The 27,724-nt window shown below is 42.0% G+C and overlaps 1 protein-coding gene across 1 annotated transcript; it reads right to left on the bottom strand.

The window, feature by feature from the left end:
• Positions 1–8,751: 8,751 nt before the first annotated feature.
• LOC106545215 (retinol dehydrogenase 7) lies at positions 8,752–18,731 on the bottom strand. The gene is made up of 4 exons (XM_087710453.1): positions 18,391–18,731; positions 12,907–13,165; positions 9,657–9,814; positions 8,752–9,050 (listed from the first exon to the last, which is right to left on the bottom strand). The coding sequence occupies exons 1-4, from the start codon at positions 18,704–18,706 to the stop codon at positions 8,833–8,835; spliced, it is 951 nt and encodes a 316-aa protein (XP_087566579.1). The 5' UTR covers positions 18,707–18,731; the 3' UTR covers positions 8,752–8,832.
• Between the last annotated feature and the right edge of the window lie 8,993 nt (positions 18,732–27,724).

Here is a 27,724-nt window from a genome sequence, read left to right as displayed (position 1 = left end):
TGTTTCTTTTGTCAAGCTGGAATGGAAACCAATAAAGAACCAATTCTCAGAATGATAAAAACTTAGGCAATCATGAATTATAAAAACCATAAGAATCATATGAACTATGAAGCTTTGGCAAGCTTCAGCTAGTTTTATAATCTCTGTTTCTCATTTCTATTTTGCACTGTGGACATTTCATTGCTTTTCCAAGCTTTTGTATATCATAATCTTGCTAAAATCACCATGTACAATATTAATTCCCCATATTACATTTTTAAAACACAGCTGAAATAATCCTGCTTTCATCATGATGTTGGTCTGTAATATCAGTTTTAGGCATTCTTCTGGAGAATGAACACCGCTGCACACAATTCAAAGTAAATTTTATTTATTCAACCACCCTATATGTAGAAGAAAACTGCAAATACCATGAGAAACATTTATAGGTAGTCCCCACTTACCAATTGCCTCATTTAAAGACCATTTTGTGTAATGTTGTGAATAGTTTTATGAGCATTTAACACATTTACAATTGATGCTTCCATGATCACTATTCAGTGCTTTGCAACCAGTGTGCATTTATTACCACAGTCATGCTTGCAATTTGCTTTGCAACATTGATTCTGACAAGCAGAAGTAATAGAAAAGGCAGAAGGAAAATTATAGGCTGCAGTCATGCCATGCTTAATTTAGAAATGTAATCGTGAGTCCCAATTGTGGTTTGCTAAACCTATAGTAGCAGCAGCAACTTTTAATGGGCCTTGATGCATTGATTACTAGCTGCCTCTTTTCCTTTTCTTTTGAAACTTCTGTTTTGTACAGCACCAAGCTTGGGAAATAGCAAAAACATAATTCAAACAAGCGAGCTAAACTCTTAGCTAAACCTCATACTACTATCTCTATTAATGTGTTTCCAAGAAAAGGATAATTTACGAATTGTCCATATAGGCTTCTCTTTTACAGTATCTATTTAAGCAGGAAGTCACTTGAGGACAGCAGAGTTCTGGGAAACTTTTCAGATGACCCTATCAATACAGGTAGTCCTCAACTCACAACACTTCGTTTAGTAACCATTCAAAGTTACAATGGGACTGAAAAAAGTGACTTATGACCATTTTTCATGCTTATGACTGTTGCAGCATCCCAGTGGTCACGTGATTTACATTCGGCTGCTTGAAAACTGACTCACATTTATGACGGCTGCAGTGTCTCGTGGTCATGCAATCACCTTTTGCGACCTTCTGACAAACAAAGTCAATAGGAAAGCCAGATTCACTTAACAACCATATTACTATCTTAACAACTGCAGTGATTCCCTTAACAAAGATGGCAAGAAAGGTCATAAAATGGGCCAAAACTCTCTTAACTAATTTCTTAACAACATACATTTTGGGTTCAGTTGTAGTCATAAGTTGAGGACTACTTGTAATTTCTGCTGGCGTTACTGCTGGTTTGCAACCCGTGCACAATGCATGCGTGCACTGTTCAATGTAAATTCTTCTGCGTGCATGCTCAGAACAATTTACAGTAAACTGTGCATGCACTGTCATTAACATTCAAAATGGCAGCACCCAAAGGGCAGTGAGGGAACCGGTTCGGGGGCATGTCAGGCCTGGGTCACTGCTGGCCGAACTGGCAACATCCCACCTCTGCAACAGTCATATATGGTAAAGAAGTAGTTTGTCACTGAGTTCTTGACTTGTTTTTACTTCCCAGTTGAACTACAGTCTCCTGCCCAAATACTGTCTAGGCATGACTCTGTTTAGCATTTTGAAGTCAGTCAGGAACAATTAGATCGGTTAGATTTTACACCTAACTAAACGCCACCTGTGTTGCACCGTTTGCATTATCATAGCAACAGGAAGTTATATTTCCCCTGAAAAACAATGTGCATCCTGTAGGTCTCTCCCAAATTATGTTTTAAAAGTTATTTCAAAGAATACTCAGGGCAGTCGGCATGCAGCATTTATTCAGTTATTTCTTAGAACAGAGATCCAATATGTCTTGGTAGATATACCTTAGCGCAGGGGTCCCCAACCCCTGGTCTGTGGACTGGCTCCGGTCTGTGGCATTTCAGAAACCGGTCCATATAAACAAGGGAAGCTCTACCCGCAGGATGCAGGGAGCATGGGAAACCGCACTCCCTCCAATCTGCGGAAAAAAACCTCTCCATGGAACAGGTGCCCAAAAGGTTGGGGACGCCTGCCCTAGCACAAATCTTTGCAAAAATATGCATTTGCTGACATCCCAGATAATACTGATGGACCTCCGATTTAAATAATTGTTAAATCTGTAAAAATAAAATCTTGTATAAGTTTCAATATCTGTGAGATATTGACAATCTCATCCTGAAATGAAATGGCTCTTATTAGTAGACAAGGCTGTTACACTGCAATTTTGCAAAGCGGAAACACCCATCTGACCTCAGCTGATCTCCCAAAGCTAAGCAGGGTTGAACTTGATTTAGTTTTTGATGGGAGATTACCCAGGAACTCTAGGGCTTAGATGCAAACTAAGAAATACAATAGAAATTAATACTATACTATTTATATATTGTTGCCAATATATATATATATATATATATGGAGTTCTCTGTATTCCTTGGATGTATCTAGTGTTTCATCAGAGCAACTACTCCCTTTATAAGAGCCAAGTCTAAAGTAGCAGAATGCCTTGGCGGGAGTAATGCCTGCCTCTGATTGGTTGGTTGGTTGACAGCGGCATATTTAAAGGCGCTGTTGAGCGTGAACCGGTTGTTCATGTTATGCTTTAACTATTGCGGTTAATGGTTCTCTGTTACTCAATAAAGAAGTTACATTTAACCATGCCTCGTCTAAGTCATTAAGTCCCCGCACCTAAGGTTAAACACAACAAAGTGGCGACGAGGATTGGATATTAGTGATTGGCCAGTTAAATATCTACATAACAGGCCAGCGGATTGCTGAGCTATTGATTTACTGACTGAGGGAAAGACGGTTACCTCAGATTCAGTTGGGGGTGACAGAGATGGTTACTCTCATGGCATTCACTCCCTCCAGTCCAAATTCAGAAACATGGCAATCATATATTGAAAGATTTGAATGTTTTCTCCGAGCACATGATTTTTCAGAAATTTTTGCCAAACGCAAATGTGCTTATTTCTTAACGGTGTGCGGCGCTGAGATGTTTGAAACTGCTCGAGCACTGAAAGCGTCCACATCTATTCACACAGTGTCTTAGGAAACCCTTAAGTCCAAATTAAAAAGCCACTATGCCTCAACTCCTTCTAAAAAGCTCACCATCATGATTTTTATAGAAGGAATCAGGCTGAAGGGAAATTAATTAATCATTACATGGCAGTTTTGAGATCCTTTGCCCTGCACTGTGAATTCAAAGACTTGGACGATATCCTATTAGATCACCTAGTCTGTGGTGGTTAAAGATTTAAAATTGCAATGTAGGCTGCTAGCCAAGCCTGAACTAATGTTTCAGTCAGTGCTGGATGAGGGTGGCCAAGATGTCTGCAAAATCACTAGCCGTCATTCAGAATAGTCAGAGCCAACAGAACAACATGAGGGTAGTTCCCAATCCTAGTGCTGAAATGCACCAAAATGATGTGGAAAATGAGTCAGACACTGAGGAATTGGAGGAGGTGAACCGTTTAAAGGAAATGACAAAGAAAACGTGGAAAACCAGACTGAAACAACATTCTGAGTACTGCATCAGCTGTGGGGGAAATCATTCCCGAACTGATTGTCGATTTAAGTGAGCGGTCTATCAGTGGTGCAATCAGAAGAGCCACCTCATCTGTGTATGCAGAGCTTCACAGACCACCATAATTCAGCCAGTGAAATTCCAAGCTAGCCCATGGCTCCCAGCTTAAAAGCCTTGTTAGGAATATAATTCTAACGGTTGGGTTGGAATATATAAATCATGTAACAATGCTATACTTGTTTCTTTAAAGCATACTGTATAATGTGATTGGTTGTTGTTTTGCCATAAGAGGAAGCCAGAATGACTGTTAGCTCTCTCTCTGTTTGTTAGATGCTGGGCTGATCTAGAAGTGCCGTGAGCTATGGTAAGTTTTGCAACTGTTAGCAAACTTTGAATGCCGAGCTGATTATATGTTATTGGACTATGTTATTTGGATTATCCCTTAACTGAAAGACGTTGATGACTGACTGTCTTATTCGTGTATGACTTGGACTGTTTGATGGACTCTGATACCTCTATTTCCACGAAAGTAAAAGCCTATTTAAACTGCAATGTCTCTGTATGTTGGTTTGTGTGTTCTCCAACACAACTCTCACAACGCTGAGGTATTTGATGGGAAGCTAGGCACTTATACAGGGAAGCCAATGTCATTCAATTTCAAGCCTCCAGAGGGAGAAAAAAGGCCCAATGGGCAACCCAGAAGTCATTCAGGGAAGCCTCCTGAAGCCTGGGGAGGGCAAAAAGTGGCCCAACACACAAACTGAAAGTTTGGGAACTGACTTCTGCATTTGCCAGGGAAGTGTTTTAAAGCCCCAGAGGGTGAAAAATGGCTAAAAATCAAGGCCGAAAAGCAGCTTGCCAGCGGGTGCATACATGCTGGAAATGACAGGGCAACACCTCATGTGCCCTCAGAAATGGCTCCGCCTTCCAAAGGTTCGCCATCACGGGTATAGGTGGTACCTGACTCAATAGTAATAACTGCGAGAAGGCTCTTGGAGTCCTAGTGGACAATCACTTAAATGTGAGCCAGCAGTGTGCAGCAGCAGCTGCCAAAAAAGCCAACACAATTCTAGGTTTCATTAACATAGGGATAGAATCAAGATCATGTGAAGGGTTAATACCACTTTATAATGCCTTGGTAAAGCCACACTTGGAATACTGCATCCAGTTTTGGTCACTATGATATAAAAAAGATTTTGAGACTCTAGAAAGAGTGTAGAGAAGAGCAACATAGATGATTAGAGGACTGGAGGCTAAAACATATAAAGAACGGTTGCTGGAATTGGGTATGTCTGGTTTAATGAAAAGAAGGACTAGGGGAGACATGATAGCAGTGTTCCAATATCTCAGGGGTTGCCACAAAGAAGAAGAAGTCGAGCTATTCTCCAAAGTACCTGAGGGCAGGACAAGAAGCAATGGGTGGAAACATATCAAAGAAAGAAGCAGCCTACAACTAAAAAGAAAGTTCCTGACAATTCGAACAGTTAACCAGTGGAACAATTTGCCTCCAATAATGGTCTAACTAATCTAAGACAATTTAAAAAAAGAATCCACACAGAATTTTAAAAAAATCCTATGCACAATAAATAAAATATTATTTTAAAATACATTAAAAAAATAAAAGAAAAAAATCCAGCTCACTTGCACTACAAGTCAACCCAGAATGGTGTAGATGTTAATACAAAGAATTGAGCAAATTGAAATGGTGAAATTAGTCAGGGAAATATTTTTCAAAGAAACTTTGCCATCATTTTGGAGCAGACCTCCAACCTCCGTGCGCCTCCCCTCCGGAAAATCCAGGAAGTAACAGTTGCTTCCCTCTCTAGCCAAGTGTTTCCTGGAGCTCTATGGTACTTGGTCATTTTTTCTTATAAAAGTGAGTAAAAGGGGCGCAGGGGGGTCCGTTTTGTTGCTTTAACATTTTAATATCTTCAATGAAAGTACTGAGACAGAGACAGAGAAGGATTAGACAGGGTGTCTTTTGTCTTGCCCCGGTTAGGATTTCTTAAGCAAATCCACTGGGCTTTCAACATGAAGCCAGAAAATCAGGACTTTTTAAAAACGGCCCGGGACACGGGATAAATTGTTATAAAGCGTAACCATCCTGCTGAAATCGGGACGTCTGGTCACCTTAGTCTTTCTGTATGTTCTGGGCCCATAACCTATCAGGGTTTGTTGCAGCAATCACATCCAGAAAGCACAGACAGGTAACTGATTCAGCAGGATTCATTAACTTCTCTTTATATATAATGTAACACATGAAATAAATATACAATACCAAAATCAGGTTTTCCAACATGGAAGTAAGTATAAGCAAACACAGGCAGAGGAAAGAACAGTTTCAGTTCAGATCAGCAGACTAGTTGAGAGTTCAGCACAGACTCAGAGTTACAGAGCTAAGCCATCCCCAGGCTCCAAACTGTTTCAGCTTCCATTGGCTGCCCCCATTTGCAAATGAGATGGGCCAGCCTGATAAAAAGCCAGCTTAGGTTTCTGCTCCCGGGGCTCTTCTCCATCCCCCATGATTTCAAGAATAGTTATTCAAACTCCCTCCCTCCCTGGGCCTGCAGGAGTGTCCAGGTGCCTGCTGGCATTCAGGTGTTGGAAGAGAAATGCTGAGGAGGGAGGGGGGGTGAATGGAAGGAGCTCTGGCCCTGTCTGCACAAGCCCACACCTCCCAAGGGCATCCACTGGTGCGGGCTTCTCAAGTGACCCTTCCAGGTTTGCCCAGTTTCCTCCCCCTCTTCGTTCCCACAAGAACCGGTTGTTAAATTATTTGAATCCCACCACTGCTTCTAATGGCTTTAAAGGTTCAGAGGCAATTCCTTTCTTTTTTTAAAATAAGTTTATTAAAGATTTTAAGTAGAATAATAAAAGGTACAAATTAGAAGGAAAGAAAAAGATGCAAGGAAAAAATATATAAAAAGAACCCCCACCCCTAGAAGAAAGCAACTTCCCACTATCATCATGGCAAGAACAAATAATTCTGTGGTCTTTTCACTTCCTCTTAGCCAGGGGTGTCAAACTCGCATCATCACAGTGTTGTCACGTGATGTATTGTGACTGCCCCCCCTCGCTAAAATGAGGAGTGGACATGGCCAATGCATGATGCCTCTGGTCCATGGGCTGCAAGTTTGACAACCCTGCTCTTAGTTAACAAATACAAAACTCTTCATTTCATAATCCATCTTTTAAACAATAGACAAATTGAATAAGTAATATTCTTCAGTGAAGTACAAGCAATTATTGATTTATGGCTATAATTGAGACCAGATTTTTTGTTGCTAAACAAGGCAGTTGTTAAGTGAGTTGTTCCTGATTTCACAACCTTTCCCCCCCTCATTGTTAAATGAATAACTGTAGTTGTTAAATTAATTATGCAGTGCTCTGGTTTCCCCCACTCACTTTGCTTGTTGCAAACTGGTGATCACATGACTGCCAGATAATGCAACTGTTGCAAATACATGTTGGTTGCCAAGCACCCAAGCTTTGATCATATGATTTGAGAATGCTGTGACAGTTGTAAGTATGAGGAGTGGGTCATAAGTCATTTTTAAAGTGATGTTGCAACTTTGAACAATTGCTAAATAAATGGTTACCAGTGAAAGATCCAAACAAATCTGTAAGAGGTGAGCAGGGTAGGGTTAAATGTGTCATTGGTTTGGAATCCCTGCACACCTGCAAGAAAAACAAGTCATGCAAATTCTGTTGACCCTTCTCTTGCTCCACTGATGGCACTGGTGCCCTGCTACAGAGAATCCCTGACTGACCCAGGTCACCAAACCACTATTGGTTCTGCCAAACTGGTCCAAACCAGTAGGAACCCACCATTGCAATGTATGCAGTGCCGGATTTTCCTATAGGCTAACTAGGCTTCAGCCTAGGGCCTCAAGATCAAGAGGGGCCTACATTCAAATTGTTAGCAAAATTAAAATTACACTATTCTAAAAACAGTGAACACTAAAACACTGAACCGAAAATAAGGAGAAATTCTACGCATATGACTAATAAACAAACATAAAAATGTATTGCTTAAGATCGTTCCAGCGCCACAGCAGTTGGGGAGCCCACCCACGTTCCCGGCACCGGCAGTCAGGTGAGAGGCGCGGCTGCTCCCACTAGCCGCCCCGTCGACGCGGAGCCCACCAGCGGCCAGGCAGGTGAGGGCGAGGGGGCCGAGCCAGGCAGCTGAGCGCAGCAGGGGAGGTGGCTGGCCTCGCTGCCTTTGCCGCAGAGCAGAGCCGCCCTCTGTTGGGAGGCCAGCTATATATATTGATATATATCACAGTAATGATGTATTTTATTGTCTCTCATGTAATTTACAAACTTAAAAATAGGAGGTGAAAGGGCCTCATAAGTGGAATAGCCTAGGGCCCCTTTTCATCTAAATCCGGCCCTGAATGTATGGCATACTTTCCTGTATGTATGGCATGCTTTCCTGCCAATAATGGTTTCTAAAAGGGAGGTTTTTCTTGAAGGTTAAGGTTTAGAGCAAGTTATTGGCAATACATTTAAAAAAGGAAATTTTAAGCTACGCGACAAGCCATGTTAGTGTAGCAGTATTACAAAAATCATATTTCAAATATTACAAGTCAATAACAGCGTGGCCTTCAAGGGAAAGAAAAGTTTGCCAAGGTAGTTCAGAACTGTAAAACTGACTGCAGCCCAAACGGTTTGGCAGATTAATTTAGCGATTGAAATGCTGTCATGTAGCTTCTGCCTACAGAGCTGTGTATGGCATGCTTTCTTGCTTGCTAAATTCAAAAACTATCCCACTACACATCACTTAGCTTCTGGGAAAATGGACTTGCTTTCTCAGGCAGCTCCTGGCCTTGTTGATGATGTAGAGAACTTAGAATAACTTTATTGTCCAGAAATCTGAATGAAAGCATACTAGATTCAGAATATGACTTCCTATCCTCTTGTTTTAAGAGGAATAAGCAAGCAAGCAAGCAAGCAAGCAAGCCAGCAAACAACTTTTTGCAAATCTTTCTGTTTCTTTACTTCAAAGATTGAAGACTTGTTAGTTCTTAAACAACAGTGCTGAAAATATGCATTATTCTTGCATCGGTGAAATGGTCTTAGCAGTTTTCACTAAAACTGAAATTAATTTGTTTGCTCATTTGGACAACTGTAATACATTTTCTGCAATGGACTCTACACCGCTTGTGCTGGCTTTGGAAGAAGAATCCCCAGTAAGAAATCTGTTATTGAACTTGGCAAATAAGAGGCAGGCAGGAAGAAGAATTTTGCATCCCAGCCAGCCGAATAACGGATACGAGGATATTGAGACGTCAAAGCATGTTCTATGCAATTGGTGACCAAGCTCAAGTCCTTGCTGATCAACTTCATCAGTCTGTGTATATATTTGTAATCTAAGAAATATGAAGCAAAAATCAGTCAATGGTTTATCTTTCTATAGTAGTTTCTATGCTATATTTTATATAGAAAAAAAAAGGATTCCAACTTTCTGTTCTGGGAGAAAGGCACAGTGGGGGATAAGGTGTCAGGTATTCTTGTTGTGTGGAAACAACAAAGAGAAACCAATGGAAAGCTCTCTCCTCAGCCCAAAAATATTTATGATGCTTCAAAAGTAGAATGGCTACTTAGGGAAGCGTAGAAACTTGGGGATGGGTAGAGACTATCAACTCAAGGCTCAGGCTTGTCATGAGGTGACCTGAGATAATCACTTCAAGCAGGATGCATTAAGTATCCTGAAAGGGTAGCAAATGGTTATTTATCGTGTTATTTTATTTGTGCCAAGATGGAAAAACATAGAATTTTCTACCAAATATGGGAAAATAACCATGCTAGTTTGCACCTTGACTATCAGTGAAGGGGTGAAGGGCAACTGTTTCTGACTTATTTCAAACAGACGAATATCTTGTGTTGGCTTTGGTTACCTTTCTGGTTCCTCTCATGCTGCTTCTGGATAACACATACACAGATAAAAACCCTTCTAGGGTTCTCCTTTTACTCACAGGCATCCAGATAGGGTTGTCCATAAGTTTCTTTGACGTGTGGGGGTATCTTGTTGAACACACTCTGTAAGTGCTGATCCGGGTTTTTGAGCATATTTGTAGCAAAGCCTCCAGGTTCAATGATGCTGGTTCTGACTCCGAAAGGAGAAAGCTCTCGCCTGTATTGGAACAAAAGGATTACCTTTGCATAAGGAGAGCCGTAGGGTGGAGATATTAAGAGCAGGGAAACTGAGCTCTTACAGTCACAAATGTTCCTTGGGTTGCTTACTCCCTCTCATCAAACCTTTCTCACAAAGCAGAGGTGGTATTCGGCAGGCTCTGACCAGTTCTGGAGAACCGAAACCAGAAATTTTGAGTAGTTCAGAGAACCGGTAAATTCCATCTCTGACTGCCTCCGCCCCCATCTATTCTTTGCCTTCCGAGTCCCAGCTGATCTGGAGGAAATGGAGATTTTTAACCTTCCTCTGGAGTGAGGTAGGAATGGAGATTTTACATTATCCTTCCCCTGCCACGCCCACCAAACCACACCCACCAAGCCACACCCACAGAACTGGTAGTAAAAAAAATTGAATCCCACCACTATCACAAGGTTATTTTTGTGAGAGAAGTGGGTGGTTGAAGCAATATGTTCTCTGCCTTGAGTTCTATTGTGGGTATTCCAGTCTCCTTTTATTTTTGTGCAGATAAAAACTTGAGGCAGTTATCATATATAAAAACAATCTTCCCCAATTCTTTTCTAATTGTCTGTACAGTCCTAGTCTCAACTGAATATTCATCTTTAAAATTCTTTGTATCTGTGTGTGTGTTTGATTCCAAAATTTTCGGGCTTTTCTGCAAAGCCAAGCATGATAAAATGACTCTGTGTTGCCAACATTTCCAACATAGATTTGAAGTACTGTTAGACATTTTAAAGACAATTTTTCTGGAGTCATATGCCATTAAATCATCTTATAAACATTTCTTTTAAATTATAACCTAATCTGAATTTCAGTCCTTCTTAATCATATATTTTCCCACTGTTGCATGAATTATGTGCAAAATTCCTAGCTCATTTTATCATATAATCTTTCAATTTATTCTTCTTCCATTTCAAATTTCAAGAAAATTGCATACATTTTAGCCATTACACGTTCATTTGGTATAGTGGTTAAAGTAACAGGCTAAAAATGGAGAGAGTTCTAGTCCTCCCATAGGCATGAAAACCAACTGAGTGACTTTGGGCCAGTCTCTGTCTTATCCCAACTCACCTCAAGCAAGTTTTTGTGTGTTCAATGTTCTATTATCTATCGCAAATCTTACTTATACCTTTGCATATGCAACCGCTTGAATATTTTGAGAACTTCAGTACTATAACCTGCAGGCCAAATTTCTAACTGAAGCATGTCCCCACTAATTGTAGGCCAGAAGGACTAAGTGCCCTGCTGCTTCAAATGTGAGGGGGGGGGGGTCATTTGTTGCTAAAAAAAATATTACTCATTAATGAAGGTAAATATACATGTTCCAGGATAATGTTGCAGGATCCAGTGTGGGTCAGTTACCGGGACCAGAGTTAATGTATTCTGACCTTTTGGACTTGTGCTGGAGCATATCTTCAGGGAACTTCTCTCCAGCACAGTCTATTCCTTGAATGTTCTGTGTGTGATATTTACATGGTGCCTGTTGTATGTGGTTTTTTAGATATTGATTGGGGTGTTGATAACTCACTATTAAATTGTTGACTGTTGTTTGCTTGTACTGTCAAGCCTTCGACAAATAAGTACTTGATAAGCTGATGGTAAATCAGAGACTGAAAATAATGTACCTAGATTTAACAATATACCTAGATTTCAGCGAGGTATTTGACAAAGTAAATGGCAACCTATTTATTGATAAGCTAGAAAAATGTTTGATAGAAAGCACCACCACCAGATGGATTTGTAACTGGTTGACAAATGGTACTCAACAAGTAGTTCTTAATGGCACTAAATGTACATGCAGGGAAGTACGCTTTGGGGTAACACAATGTTCCCTTTTAGGCTCAGTACTCTTTAATATCTTCATAAATGACTTAGAATAAAAGGGAAACGCATCCGATTTGCACTAAGCTGGCAGAAGTAGCCAACACCCCAAAAGACAAGCTCAGGATCCAAAAAGATCTTGACAGGCTTGAACAATGGGCAAAATGGAATTTAGTGTGAAGAAAAGCAAGTTTTTATACTTAGCAGGAAAAACAAAACGTACAAGTACAGATTAGGCAAAACTTGGCTCTAAAACAGTAATGGTGAGAGTGACATTGGAAACTTAGTGGATGATCACTTAAATATGAGTCAGGAGTGTGGGTCAGCAGCCAAAAAAAGCTAATACAATCCTAGGTTGTCTAAACAGAGGCATAGAACCCAAATCACATGAAGTATTAGTGCTACTTTATAGTAAGACCACACCTGGAATACTGCATCCAGTTTTGGTCACCACATTTCAAAAAAGATGTTGAGAGTGGAAAAAGTGCAGAGAAGAGCAACTAAGATGATTGAAGGCCTGGAGACCAAAACATATGAAGAACAGTTATAAGGACTGGGTTTGGCTAATCTGGAGAAAGGAAGGACTGGGGTGACATGACAGTAGTATTCCAGTATTTGAGGGAATATTGTTTTCCAAAGCACCAGAGGGCAGGACAAGAAACAATGGATGGAAACTAATCAAGGAGAGAAACAACCTGGAATTATGGAGAAACTTCCATATAGGGAGAACAATAAACCAGTGAAACAGTTTGTCTTCAAAAGTTGTGGGTGCTTCATCACTGGAGGTTTTAAGAAGAGATTGTACAGCCACTTCTCTGAAATGGAATAGGGTCTCCCTGTTTGAGCAGAGGCTTGGACTAGAAGACCTCCAAGGTCCCTTCCATCTGATTATTATTTTGATTGAAATGTGACTCCCAATGAGTCAGATTACCTGTGACTATGTGGGACAGATGGAGAAGAAGATTACCACCAGATTGCAAGGCAAGGGCTTGGCAGTACAAGCAAACAACAGCCAATGACTTAATTGTGAGCCATCCTTACCCCAATCAACATCTAAAAAGCCACATACACAGGCATCATATAAATACAACACACAGAACATCCCAAAGCACACACTCTGCTTGAGAGAGGTTCCCTGAAGATGCGCTCCATTCCAGCACCAGTCTGAAAGCTCAGAAGACAAAACCTCTGGTCCTGGTGACCAACTCAGATTAGATCCTGAAATTAAAATAACTACTAAGGTTATATTTTACCTCAGAGTGTCTGAGAAGGCTTCCACAGCAAACTTGGAGAGGCAATACCCGCCTCCTGGGTGTGCCATTCTTCCCATCACACTAGACACGTTGACCACTCTCCCTCTGGCTTTCCTCACCAGGGGCAGCATGTGGAGCGTCACGTCAATCAGCCCAAGCAAGTTGACATCCAGCACCTTGGCAAAGTCCTCCTTCTTCAGCCACTCATTGGGAGCAACCGGATAATTAATGCCTGCGTTGTTTACTAACCCCCAAAGTCCTGTGAGGGGAAAAAAAGTGGGATTCAGGAGGATCTTCATGATTCTGTCTTGGAATAATATTAGCTGGAACCCTAATTCCTCCAGTTATGCTTTTTATGCCACATATAGCTCCCAAAGATAAAATTATTTAACAACAACACTCACCCACAAAAGTCAGTGAGAGGGAGTTTTGATCCACACCTTTCTATTCAGATATTGCCTTTAGACCTTTAGAAGGTGTGCATTCCTTAAGGATGGAGAATCGGGTATGTATAGTGTTTGAAAAAGGTGGTCTACAAACCAGGACATTGAGTTCTAGGCCTGCCTAAGGCCCAAAAGCTGGCTAGGTAACCTTGGGCCAGTACTTTGTCTTATCCCAACCCATTCATTGGGTTGTTACCAAGGCGATGCTGTCATAAGTGTGACAAATACTTGTAAGTCATTTTTCTCAGTGTCAATGTAACTTCGAAGTTATTAAATCAACAGTTGTAAATCAGGAGCTACCTGTGTTATGTGTTTGCGGCTTTGAGTTACTTATAAAATAAGTAACCATCTGTCTCTCTCTCTCTCTCTCTCTCTGTGTCTGTCTCTCCCGTCCCTTCCTCTCTCTCTGTCTTTCTCTGTAATTCTCTCTCTGTATCTGTCTCTCTCTTCTCCCTGCCCCATCTCTGTGTGTGCTGCTATCTCTCCCCTCTCTTCCTCTCTCTCTGTATCTCTGTCTCTCTCTCCTCCCTCCCCATCTCTCTCTGTGTGTCTCTGTCTCTCCCCTCCCTTCCTCTGTCTCTCTTTGTGTGTCTCTGTCTCTCTCCTCCCTTCCCCTCTCTCTGTCTCTCTTTATAATTCTCTCTGTGTATCTGTCTCTCTCTCCTCCCCCCATCTTTATCTCTCTCTGTGTGTCTCTGTCTCTCCCCTCCCTTCCTCTTTCTCTGTCTCTCTGTAATTCTCTCTCTGTATCTCTGTCTCTCTCTCCTCCCTCCCCATCTCTATCTCTCTGTGTGTCTCTGTCTCTTCCCTCCCTTCCTCTCTCTCTGTGCCTCTGTCTGTCTGTCTGTCTGTCTCTCACACACACACAGACACACACTGTGATCACCTCGCCTCCTGTTCTTCGGCTGCTGCACAAGCCCATGTGGCGTGCGCTGTCCTTTTCTCTCTTGGCAGTTGCCTCGTTTCCAATGGAGGGGATGGAGAATGCCTGCGTTTTCCTCCCTCTACATGGATTTCCCACCCCTTATTGGTCCCACACCTCCTTCGCTCATTTGGGCAGGCAGAGAAAGAAAGGAGGCTTGTGATAAAACACCCAGCCACCAAGGACGAAGGGGAGCACCTTCGCCCTCGACTATTGCATGCCTCCTTTCTCCATCCGCTCAAACTAGCAAAGAAGGCGGGCCACTAAACCGCCCGCTCGCCTGCTCGCATTCAACCAGAGAACCCACCCCTGGTCTGTCTGTCTCACTCACTCACTTAATCACTCACTCTTAAAAGTACCTGGCAGCCAGTGACGTGTGGTGAGGTTTATGGCTGGTGAGGCAGCAATTTTTTTAGACTTGTGGACTTCAACTCCCAGAATTCCACAGCCAGGCATGCTCAGTTCCGATTTAAAGCGACAGCATTTTTCTCCTTTGCTAAATAAGTTTCCTTCTTTCTTTTTCTTTTTCTTCTCCCTTCTCCTCCTTCCTCCCTCTCTCCCTCCTTCCCTCCTCTCTCAAACACACACACACACACGCACACACAAAGTTGCACCAGGATTCAGAAAATTTAGGTTTTCCTCCTCAGCCCATGTTAGCAATACCACTAGCAGCATTTTGGCTGGCAGGTGTAAGTAGAAGTGGAAATTCATTCTACTGAAAACATTGTTTTTGCTTATGATTGGATAATTAAAATTTCAGAAGACCCAAAGGCATAGCATTAGAATGTTACATAGTGCATAAACTAAAGAATTGTCTCAATATGCTCCCTCCCCCCTCTCAAACACACACACACACACACACACACACACACACACACAAAGTTGCACCAGGAGGATGATGTTTGAATTCCTTCTCCTCCCTTCGACCCACATGTACCTTTTCCAGCTGTTTCAGAGGGGATTTCAACTCTGCTCTTGCCTGCCATCATGAAAAGAAAAAAAAAATCTAAAAGGAAAAAAGGTGAAAACTGAGGTCAGACTGAACTAGTTGCTGCCAGAGTCACCATGGAGGACTCTGCTTAGTGCTTAACTGTTTAAAAAAGCCTCTTAAAAAGCACCCTCTACAGGAGGAGGCGGGAGAACGACGTGCCTCATCTATGTCAGGAATTTTTCGGCTTTTAACCCTTGCTTAACTCTGCTCAAGTGATCAGAAAACGCCAGACTAGATGAGGCACGTCGTTCTCCTGCCTCCTCCTGTAGAGGGCGCTTTTTTAGAGGCTTTTTTAAACAGTTAAGCACTAAGCAGAGTCATCCATGGTGACATTGGCAGCAACTAGCTCAGCCTGACCTCAGCTCTTGCCTTTTTCCTTTTACATTTTTTTTCTTTTCATGATGACAGTAGTGAGGCTCTGCCTCCCCTGCCTCCCCTGACTGCATGTCCCTGCTGGCAGCACCCTCGGAGGGCTTTGAAGAGTTTTGGAGAGTTCGGTGGGCAGCTTCTGCAAGTGAGAACAAGTTCCCGCCATTATAAAGTTGAGGCTGTAATTGTACGGGGTGCACGGGCGCACCTCTGTTTTCCACGGCATGGAGCTGTGGCGACCCTCTGCGCAGCCGGCGATGACTCCGGAGCTCATCCGTGGGGGATTTGGAGAAACGCGAGGGGGAGTCTAAAGTTTAGAGTTCCAGTGGTCAGCGACCCCTGTGAAAAGGTTGTTCGACCCCCAAAGGGGTTGCGACCCACAGGTTGAGAACTGCTGCCCTAGAGATCTTCTAGTCCAACTCCCTGCTCAAGTGGGAGAATCTATACCATTTCAGACAAACTCTTGTCGAATTGTTTCTTAGAAATCTCCAGTGATGGCATAACCACAACTTCTGAAGGCAAGCCATTTCACTGATTAATTTCAGGAAATTTCTCTTTATTGGTTGGTTTTCTCCTTGATCGCTTTCCATCCATTGCTTCTTGTTCTGCCTTCAGATGCTACTCTGCATACAGTGATCTGTTGTGGCACAGTGGTTAAAATGCAGTGTTGCAAACTAATCCTGCTGATTGCCAGGAGTTCGATCCTCACTGGCTCAGAGTTGACTCAGCCTTCCATCCTTTAGAGGTGGGTAAAATGAGGACCCAGATTGTTGGGGGCAATAGGCTGACTCTGTAAACCGCTTAGAGAGGGCTGTAAAGTACTGTGAAGCAATCTATAAATATAAGTGCTCTTTCTTTCTTGCTGTCATTCTTGACTTAAATTCTTAAGTCCATATTTCATAAGATAAATTAAAAATAGGAGATACAAGTTTGATCCACTTTACAACCTGCTGTTTCTATTCTTTTATGGTTTATTTCTTGTAATATTATGAACAAATCATGTCATGGCACACAGTGGCAAAGTGGTTAGAATGCGGGCTACTTCTGCTGATCACCGGCTGCCAGCAGTTTGGCAGATCGAATCTCATCAGGCTCAAGGTTGACTCAGCCTTCCATCCTTCTGAGGTGGGTAAAATGAGGACCCAGATTGTTGGGGTCAATAGGCTGACTCTGTACACCGCTTAGAGAGGACTGTAAAAGCACTATGAAGCAGTATATAAGTCTAAGTGCCAGTGCTATTTTAATTAATATGTATTGGACCTTTTCATTATAAATTATTGTACGGGTGCTTACAACCTTTTAATATAAATCATTGAATGAGGGCATAAAAGAGATTCAATCTGTCCCCTAGCTCCTTTATTTCCAAAATTTATTCCCACCCCCATTGAGTTTGCCCCTAAAGGTTAATAAGTCAGCTATTAAAAACAAGTAAGCAATACATTTTTAAAATCTTTTTTTACTTTCCATCGCTTCCATCATATAAATATGTAATATGTCTTGTGAAAATTCCATCTTTCAATTCTTGCCATCATATTGTTAATGCGCAAGTTGGAATAAAACAATCAATTAAGGAAGACTGATCATTTTAAATGAAGCCATCATGACATATGTTTTTTAACTCCCTCAACCTTGGATTTCTGCCATGGTAGGGAGTCATCTGCGTGGATAATGCATTTTCACAAACGGGTGCCCTTCAGATTTTGTATGGATTCTGCTGCTATTTCATGTGGCCATGCTTTTTATTTTTCCCATTATTATATGCCCTCTGAGAAGAGGAAGACAGGACCAGTCTCATGCCACTGCATTTTTATAACTGTTTATGCAAGGCATTGTGGTGATATAGGTCCTTCTTGAAATATACATGGTTTTGATGTATGTGGGTCTGTAGGGATGTTATTACCATGGACATGCCCAGTGGTGGGATTCAAATAATTTTAACAATTGGTTCTCTGCCCTAATGATTTCTTCCAATAACCAGTTCACCAAACTGCTCAGAAAGTTAACAACCAGTTCTCCTGAAGAGGTGCAAACTGGCTGAATCCCACCACTGGACATGTCAATCAAACCTGCCCCATTCTGGAAAGCTTCTTTAGCACAGTTGCTGTCTATTGCCTTTCCTGGCTACTTCCAGTTGCTGTCAGGCATGAGTTGAGAATTGATCTATGTGTTGATTCACTGCAACCACCTCTGTTCCTCTTGCTGGATTAGTTGGAGACAGAATTTACTTATTATCATCACCTATATTATATACTTTTACCATATTAATTGGCATACCACTTAGCTGATTTTGAATGTGAGTTTAATGAATTTTGTTGTCTAGGGATTCTGTATATCTTGTCTTAAGTCCTAAGCTCTTAAGTAGCACATTCTATATCCTATAAATATCGAGAAGTGTTAGAAAGGATTTGCATGCCTCAAGACTTTTCTTTTGTCTCTGTGTGCTGAACCTACACAAACACAAGGATATTCATAAGAGAGTTCTTATTTCTATGTCTCTTCTTATTGCCCAAATGATTAGGAAAAAACAAACAAATCCTGTATGTATAATGTCAATTTAAGAAACAAACTAAACAAGTAGACAATGAATAAATCAACAGTTTAGTTGAAATATGCGTTTGACTAAGATGAAATCAATAATACACAATGAGAAAATGCATTATGTCTCCTAGAGAAAACATGATGGCTTGAAATGAGCCCATTTCTTTCGCACTGCTCCTGCAAAAAAAATACCACATAGGATAATAAACAGAATGCATCACCTTTGTTCCCCACGAAGCTTTTTACCCATTCAGTTGTTGCTGCAACATTCTCTGTGTTGGTGACATCCAGCAGAGTGGTCTTTAACCGGTCCGATGTGACCTTTTCCAGTTGTTCTGCCCCTTCGGGAGTGAGACAAGTGGCCAATACCCGCAGACCTCGAGCATCCAGCTGCCTGGCCAGTTGTTCCCCAAAGCCAGAATCACAGCCAGTAATGAAGACATATTTCTCCGTCAGGTTCTCCACCCTTTGTCTTTCTAGGTACCATCGGCAAAGGACGCAAAACCCCACCAGGGCAATCAGAAAGAACCACCACATAGCTGAACCCTACTTGGAAGAATGAGAGAGAATGAAGAATTAGATGTCCTTAAATCCAGGAACAGGTGAAATAAAGTAGCCTATCCTGTTCCAGAGTAGAACATGAGAGAATGTTTCATCAGATCAGATTTATCTCAAAATCATTGGTTGCTTAGGCTTAGAACATTGTGATATCTTCATTGCACAATTTTTATTAGCCACTAGCACTTTAATAAAATCAAGGAAGAATTACATGACTAAGACTATTTTTGATGTGGGATCCCAGCTTGGTACGCCTATAAATCTTTCTTCATGAAAGACTCCAAAGGAAATCAGCTATAAAAGAGCACCAAATTTGTTTTCAAACATATATTTACATATTACTGTGGTAAATGCTGTCGATTTAGAAAGCTGTACCACATTATTTGCAACTATCTCTTAAATCATTTCTTTCATCTGAAGGTCTTTGTCAATAGAATAAGTGGGTAGTAGGTGATCTCATTTGCCTAACGTTTACAAAACATTTTCTCAACTCTCCTCCTTACTGCCTACTCACTACGCACACTGATACGTTCCTAACCAATGTTAAGAAAACATCTTCTTATAACATTCTCTCCTTTTCACCTCCAGCCCACCATAGAGGCAGCCTAAAGTGGTAGTCAGGTCTTTGTTAAAGCACTTAAGACACAAATATTGCTTAGAGACAAATTATGATGCTTCCTAATACTGCTGAGGATGATGCTTAGGGGCTAGGACAGGGCTGGGTTCTGGCTTCTGTTACTGCTGGTTTGCTCAGGGTTGCGCTTCGCGCACTTGCTTGCTTGATGTACACTACGCGCACATATGCAATAGTAAAAAATTGTTTCTATGCATACGCAGAAGCAAAAAACAAGATGGTGGCACTTATGGCGCTGCCTATATAACCAGTTGGGGGCTTGGCCGGCCAAGATACTATCTACTCTGTTCAACTCCTATTGGCCTGCTTAGGCTGGTGCAATCATGTCCTCTATCCCGATAGTTGGGGGTTAACAAGCTTGTACTCAATCCAGACAAGACCGAGTGGCTGTTGTGTTTCCCTCCCAAGAATTCGGTCAATATTCCATCACTCAGGCTGGGGGATGAAAATTTACGCCCCTCAGACAGGGCTCGCAACTTGGGGGTCCTCCTGGACTCACAGCTGACCTTAGAACACCATTTGTCGGCTGTGACCAGGGGGGCATTTGCCCAGGTTCGCCTGGTGCACCGGTTGCGTCCCTACCTGGACCAGGAGGTGCTCGCAACAGTCACTCACGCCCTCGTGACCTCAAGACTGGACTACTGCAATGCGCTCTACATGGGGCAGCCCTTGAAGAGTATTCGGAGACTTCAACTTGTCCAGAATGCAGCCGCGCGAGCGATTGTGGGTGCACCTCGGTACACCCACGTTACACCTATCCTCCGCGAGCTGCACTGCACTGGCTACCGATCAGTCTCCGGATACGCTTCAAAGTGCTAGTCGTAACTTATAAAGCCCTTCATGGTATTGGATCTGGGTACTTGAGAGACCGCCTGCTGCCAATTACCTCCCAAAGACCCATTAGATCACACAGGGTTGGCCTCCTCCGGGTTCCGTCTACTAGCCAATGCCACCAGGCTACTACCCGGGGGAGGGCTTTCTCTGTGGCAGCTCCGGCCCTCTGGAACGAACTCCCCGCAGGGATTCGGACCCTCACCTCTCTCCAGGCCTTCCGAAAAGCTGTCAAAACCTGGCTTCGCCAGCAGGCCTGGGGTTGATGAGTTCCCCTCCCCTCTCGACTTGTGTGGTTGCGTGATTCTTGCTTATTTTAATTATCTGTATTTTGTCCTATGTTTCCCCATTTCCCTTTTTTTAATTGCATTCGCTGGCTGGGGAATTCTGGGAGTTGAAGTCCAGACGTCTTCAAGTTGCCAAGGTTGAGAAACACTGGTCTAAACTCCTAGTCCGCAAGCTGGATGAGTCACACACTGGCCACGCCCACTCCCAAGTGGCAGTTGGAACAGAATTCTTTTCAGGGGAGGAGGAATAGAATGTCTAACTCCTTAGCATCAGAGCGTGGTAATCTATATACAGTATATAAATACTGTATAAGAAATACTAAGGATCTGATGGTCATTTTGAAAAATCCTTTCTTAGCAGGCACCTAGAAGCCAAGAGGAACATACGTGCCAAATTTCAAGTTTGTAGGCTTTCCATCAGAGGTGGGTTCCTACCAGTTCGCACCTATTCGGTAGAACTGGTTCGTCAAATCTACCGAACCGGTTAGAAGAGGTTCCACCAGTGGACCTGGAAAGCAGGCCACACCTACAGAAGAGGTTCCAACAATTTTTTGAAACCCACCACTGGTCCTTGGATATGATTATTCTAGACTATCATGCTCCTATTTATAAAACTCAGTGCCTCTGTGAAAGGTAAGGATGACTACTGCGTTTGTGGTGCAATCAGAACATTGCGTGTGTTGAAGTTGTTTTAACACAAGCCAAAGATGCCTTTTAAAAAACAAGTTTACAACCAAAGATGCCTTTTAAAAAACAAGTTTACATTCTCATGCATGCCAGTGCTGTGTGTGAGGTAATTTAAGAAGGTTCTGACAAGTGTCGTCGGTATCTTCATATCCGGTCACATGGGCGGCAAGCCACTCCCATCTGGTCACATGGGCGGCAAGCCACTCCCACAAAGGAGGCCACACCCACAGAGTAGGTTCGAACAATTTTTGAAACCCACCACTGCTTTCCATATACGGTTCTAGAGATTTCGTGATGAGTGAGTGGATTTGGCTTTTTATATATACACTGTAGATATGCAGCCAAGGCAATTCCTCTTCACTCAGTGCAACTCAGGCCAAGTCAAAAGGTTGGGCAACCGTCATGTACATGCAGCAAAGAGTAAAGCCTCTTTACTTTACACAATGATTGCCCAACCTTTTGACTTGCCTGGGTTATTATAGTTCAGCTTACCTATTAATGAGTGCTAAGAGGTATTCATTCTTTTTAAAGTTTGAAAAAAAAAAGAATAGGTTTCTTGAGAGATGACTGGGGCAGGAAGGACTCCCTTCTACATTTAGACTACACCTTAAACAAAGAGTTGGGTGGGGGAGAAGAAACTTTGGCTTGTTTCTAAACACACTTCTGATTGGTGTGATTTTACGGGTAGTCCTCCACTTATGACCATGACAGCACAACATTTGCATTGCTAAATGAGGCAGTTAAGTGAGTTGCACCCCGTTTTACAACCTTTTTGAGTTAGATTTAAGTGAACCATGTGGTGGTTTTCCCTCTTCGACTTTGCTTGTTGGAAGCTTGCTGGAAAAGTTATAAACGTGATCATATGATCCCAGGACAGTAAAACTGTTTCTAAAAGCCTGCCAGTTGCCAAGCGTCTGAATTTTGATCATGCAACCATGAGGAGGGTGCAAGGGTCATAAGTGTGAAAACTGGTCATAAATCTCTTTTTCTGTGCCACTGTAACTTTGAATGGTCACTAAAGAAATGATTGTAAGTCGAGGACTACCTGTATAACATTTTTTTGTGGCATTCATTTGTTGGAAGAAATGCCCTTCTGGGTTCCATTCCAAGTGGGAAAAAAGACACTAGAAGCATGGAGGCCACTTGGAAAGATGGTGTCAGCATTCCAAATACCATGTAGAATTAAATCAGAGTCGAAAGCAAAACTATGCTTAAAGTTTCAATTTAAAAAGGCAGGCATGTTGGCACATAGCTGTGGGATTCCAACTCTGGAAGTTACACCAGAATCCCACCCAGTTAAAAGTTCATGATCTTGTCCCCACACCGGGGGTGGGTTTCTCGCCCCGTTCCAACCGGATCGGTTGGAACGAGGCCGGCGGCGTCCTCACGCACGCACGCACGCGGCGGCCTCGCGCACGCACGCGGCGCACGTGTGCACACACGCGGCGTCCTCGTGCACGCACGCGGTGCGCGCATGCGTACTAGCGTCTGCACGATGCTCCAGCTGCTCCTGGAGGATTGCGCAGGCGTTCTGCGCATGCGTGGAAAGCGCGAAATTCGAAAAAAACGGGTAAGGAGCGGGCGCGGGTGTGCGGGCACGCGCGGGCGCGGGGGGGGGCTTCGCCGTTCCCGGAAGTTACTTACTTCCGGGTTCGGCGACCAACTGGATCGCAGGGACCGGTGCGAACCGGTCGAAACCCAGCCCTGGCCCACACCCACAGTCCATCACATGGTCCAATCTTCTTCTTCCACACTGGCGCCTACGCCTAACTTCTTCCGGTCAGGTGTGAAAGTGCGGAGACAAAGGACGACCTTGACTCTAGTAAAGAATGAAAAACAATACATTCCAAAATCCTACTCCTTCTATTTTCCCCTCACATTGACTATACTTAATAAGAGAAATAAGAGAAAGTGTGGCAGGCCAAAATTCTAAAAGGAATATAAATGCAGACCTGACAGATGGTTTTAATGGTGGACAGACCACATGGTTTGAGGTCCTGGGGAAAAGGGGGAATCACATGCCTCAAAGATGTTGAAGAAGAAAAAGGGCGGGCTTTCTGAGAGTCCCTGGGTTTTATGCCCTCTAATGGGACCAGCCCCAGGGACTCCCACTCCTGTGCAAGAAATGCACTCTGATTGGTTGTCCGACTCCCAGGGGGCAGAAGGTTTTAGCCAACTCTGTAGGCTGTTCTGAGACCCAAGCTTGTTTGCCTTGCTGGCTGATGATGTAATCTTCCCAGGTGTCTTATGATGAGTTTCTTTTTTTTTTCATTTTTTTAAATTTTTAAACATAAAAAACATTAAAAAATTATCATCTATTACATACAGAATGTCGTTTGGTTACAAGCGTTTTTGCATCCATATTTTCAATTACATATACAATCACTGATTTTCCGTCTAATATAACTTGATACCTCACTTTCATTGTACAACATATATTCAATTACGATTAATATTTCTTTCTTTTCAACAAACCTAATTCACTTGCATTCTTGATTGTCTATTTAATAATAATATACCTTTATGTAATCAGTTATCTCATTCTGCATATTTTTACATGAAAAAGAATTTACCAACTGTTTATGTTTATACTAGCTGTACCTGGCCACGTGTTGTTGTGACCCAGTCTGGGCATAGTGGGGCGGCAGGTGGGTGCTGCCATTGGTCAGGACTCAGGGCTGCTAGGCCAGGTGAGGCTGGTTGGGGGAGACTGCCCTGGGGCTGTCAGCTTCGTGGAAGTTGTTGAACATCTCCTCGGAAGAGCTGCGCTCAGGCTCCCCCAAGTTGGTGGCCCAGGAGAGTGAGACGTCCAGGATCTTGGAGGAGGAGAAGTCCTCGATGTGCTGCCTCACGGGACACCCAGGGGTTTCCCCAGCCCCGCTGCACCTCAGGCTGACACCGCTGCCGCCGTCTTGGCGAAGCCGTAGCTGGGTCACTGTGAGGGTCACCCCTCTGCCTCCTCTGGAGCTCTGCTGGGCTCACTGGGGGTAGGCCAGCTTAAGAGCAGGGGGAGCGGCTGAGGGATGGCCCAGGTGGTGCCCCGCCGCAGACAGTAAAGGGAGGGGAGAGAGGGGAGGGGCAGGCCAAAGGGATTTGGCTCCCCTTGGCGGAAATGGCCGAAGCTTGTCAGAGGAGGGGTGGAAAGGGGAAAGGGTGCAGCCGCAGCCCAGCCACACATATAAAGGGAAAGTTGGGACAAAGCTGGAGAGAGGCCAAACTGTTCCGAATATACTATACTCACTAAATGAACGCTATGGTAAACAACACAGCTCAATTCCAACGCAATGTCACACGAAATAATTAAATCAAAATGAAAATAAATCGAAATCTATGAAAATTCAATATAACAATGCAATCGGAAACATTGAAATGGAATCATGAAATATTTAGTATAGCGTGTGTTGCTTTTACGTCCACCAGATGGCGCTGGTTTTCAAAAAAGCATGTTTTTACAAAAAATCATGTTTTTACCTGTCACAGGTGTGACATCTATATAATATATGTATATAAAAATATTCGCATATTCAAATGCAACATTGTGTCAAAATTTCAAAGAAATTGGTGAAGAACTTTAGGAGATTAGCGATTTTGAACAAACAACCATTACATTTTTATTTATATAGACATCACTATTTTCAATTATGTATAATCCCACCAATCATCCATCGAGTATGCTTATGTTCATTGTTGTCCTTGTACATCATACATTCAAACAAATATGTTATTCCTTCATTTTTAATAAAGTATTCTAAATACTCACTTCATATATATACCAGTTTTTAATTACTTCCTTATTAAAATTATTTATCAGCAACAAGATATCTTTATAATATGCACTACTTAGGGTTATGCATTATATTACCAATCCTCCATCAAATGTACATAGATTCATTATTATCCTTATCCTTCATTTTAAAACAAAATATTCTAAATTATTCAATTCATATATGTCAGTCTTTCATTGTATCATTATTAATCTATTTAACAACATAATTGTATTATCACTTATCACCTTCAATTAAAATGTACGTAAAACATTTTTTTATTTCCAGGTTTTTTTTCCAGCCACTGATAAAACAAATTCCATATCTTATAAAATTGCTCGTCGTCTTGTTCTCTAATTTCAAATGTCAATTTGCTCATTTGAGCACACTCCATTATCTTTCGAATAACTTCTTCCTGTTTTGGTATTGTTTCATTTTTCCAATTTTTTGCAAATACGATTCTAGCTGCTGTTAAAACATTTACAATCAAATATTTTAAGTCTTATATTATAAATTTCTGGTATGATTCCCAGTAAAAAAAATATCTGGTTTAAGGTCTATGTGTTTATGTATCATTTTCTCCAACCACATGCAGGCCCCGAGGACATTTTCACATCTGTGTCAGATTGACCTATTGAAGGCCAGGAACAGGTGATATAAGTGACATTGCCATGGTGGCATTAAAAAAAGCAACTCTCCAAAGGTCTTGGAGCAAGAGGCTTAGCCTTGGAACTATTAGGTTTGACTTCTGTAATTTGCACATGTCTTTTACCTTCATTCTCTGCCTCTCTGATGTCTGATTAAACTGACCAGACTTCTGGGGGAAAAAAAATCTGGTATGTTATTATGGGCTGTTTTTATTTGCTGTACTTTCTCTCGTTGAGGCCTAGTAAATTCCTGGATGTATTTGTACCATCATCACCCATGCTTTGTTTTGCCTAATCTGTACCTAAAATACTTAGTTAACAATTGATTACTGACCCAAACAGATTGAAACAACAACAATAACAACAACAACAACAATAATAATGTGAAGATACAAACATTCACCGACAATCCAAACTGCTGACATTTAATATGTGAATGCAGCAAAATCACACAAACTGATTACAAAGCTAGGCACGACCGAGTTGCTAAATTAATCCACACCGATAAATTGCAGCTTCCTGTAATAACACTAGCAGAACTGGAAAAAACTGCACTACTCGGAACATCATATATTTTAAGGTACTTGGTTGATACCTGGGAAGCTGGCAGCAACCCGTATCAACCATTAGCACCAGTCAATAGTATTTGTGATGCATTTTTGAATGTTCAGTTGACTGAGTTTCATGTTTAATGAATAAAGTATATAATAATAAATTCTTAATGATGTTGCATGAGAGTTTCAAAAAATACATTTATAAACTTAAACAGATAGCAGAACTCTAATTATAAGCATAATCTCAACATTGATAAAGCCAAGATTCTACTTTAACCATATAACAATATCCTCCGTAGCCGTGACCCGTCAAAACCGCGCTCGACTAAACCGCGCCCGATTAAACGGCGTCGCTGACGTCATCAACAGGGCGACAACAGCCAGCACGGAGAAAGAGCGCTTTAAATAGCGCTTTGAAAGCAAGCCGATTCAAGTTAAGGTAAGGGTTAGGTTTAGGATTAGCTTTAGGGTTAGCTTTAGGGTTAGGTTAAGGGTTAGGGTTAGGTTAAGGGTTAGGGTTAGGTTTAGGGTTAGGTTAAGGGTTAGGATTAGGTTTAGGGTTAGGTTTAGGGTTAGGTTAAGGGTTAGGTTTGGGTTAGGTTTAGGGGGGTTAGGTTTAGGTTTAGGGGTTAATTTTAGGTTTAGGGTTTACAGCGTGCTTCTGTCTCCGCACTGTTGTCGCCCTGTTGATGACGTCAGCGACGCAGTTTAGTTGGGCGCGGTTTAGTCGAGCACGGTTTTGTGGGTGAACCCTCCGTAGCTGTTTCATGTCCCAACAAATATTAAATCAAAATAATCTAATGCCATATTTCACCACTCTATTCCCCATTCAATAAACATTAAATGAATAAAAACTACTAGATATGGAAGCAAACTAGCATAACAATAGTAAGAACACTTTTAAACAAGTCCTATGAAAGCCACTATTGCTGCCTCTCCTTCACAGCAGCCTCCACAGCACACTGTGTTGTTGCAAAAAGAATGGCATGAGCACAAGGTATTACTCATGCAAATGTCATTCTTAGAATATTTGTCTCCCAATATGGCACAGGTACGGTATTCAGTACTCATGCAATTGTAGTACTCATTGCAGTACTCATGCAATTATGTTATCATGCGCATCATTATTTGTTCCCCTCTCCTCCCATTCATGGGCCATGATGTAAATTTAAGCAAAGTAAATTTAAGCAAAGTAAATTTAAGCAAAGTAAATTTAAGCATTACTGTTGGGACTCAGGTATGAAAGGGTGACATTCTTTTATGACTTAAACTTGTAGACTATAATGAAAAGTTTTATACTAATGCTTTAAATAGAAAACTTATCTGGCGGATTAGACTGAAACAAATCCTAGGGTTAATTTGTAAAACATGCTAAATTAAGCAACAATATTATGCCTTGAGTTTTGTGCAAACAAGCCATTGGATCACTACCAGTACATAACGAGACAGCTTCTAACAGTAATATGTTTATAGTCATCTGCATGCTGCCTACTTTTGCAAGCTAAAGTAGCTTACAGTGGTAAAAACATTATCCCTACATGAGTTAAAACCCTAAATTAAAACCACACTATTGCTGCTTTCCCATTTAGGGCT

This window comes from Thamnophis sirtalis, unplaced genomic scaffold (assembly GCF_051295495.1).
Source record: "Thamnophis sirtalis isolate CommonGarterSnake01/CBP01778 unplaced genomic scaffold, rThaSir2_p1.2 scaffold_3, whole genome shotgun sequence".
Taxonomy (NCBI): Eukaryota; Metazoa; Chordata; class Lepidosauria; order Squamata; family Natricidae; genus Thamnophis; species Thamnophis sirtalis.
The sequence above is the reverse complement of the archived record's forward strand: the minus strand, read 5'-3'. Positions and strand labels throughout refer to the sequence as shown.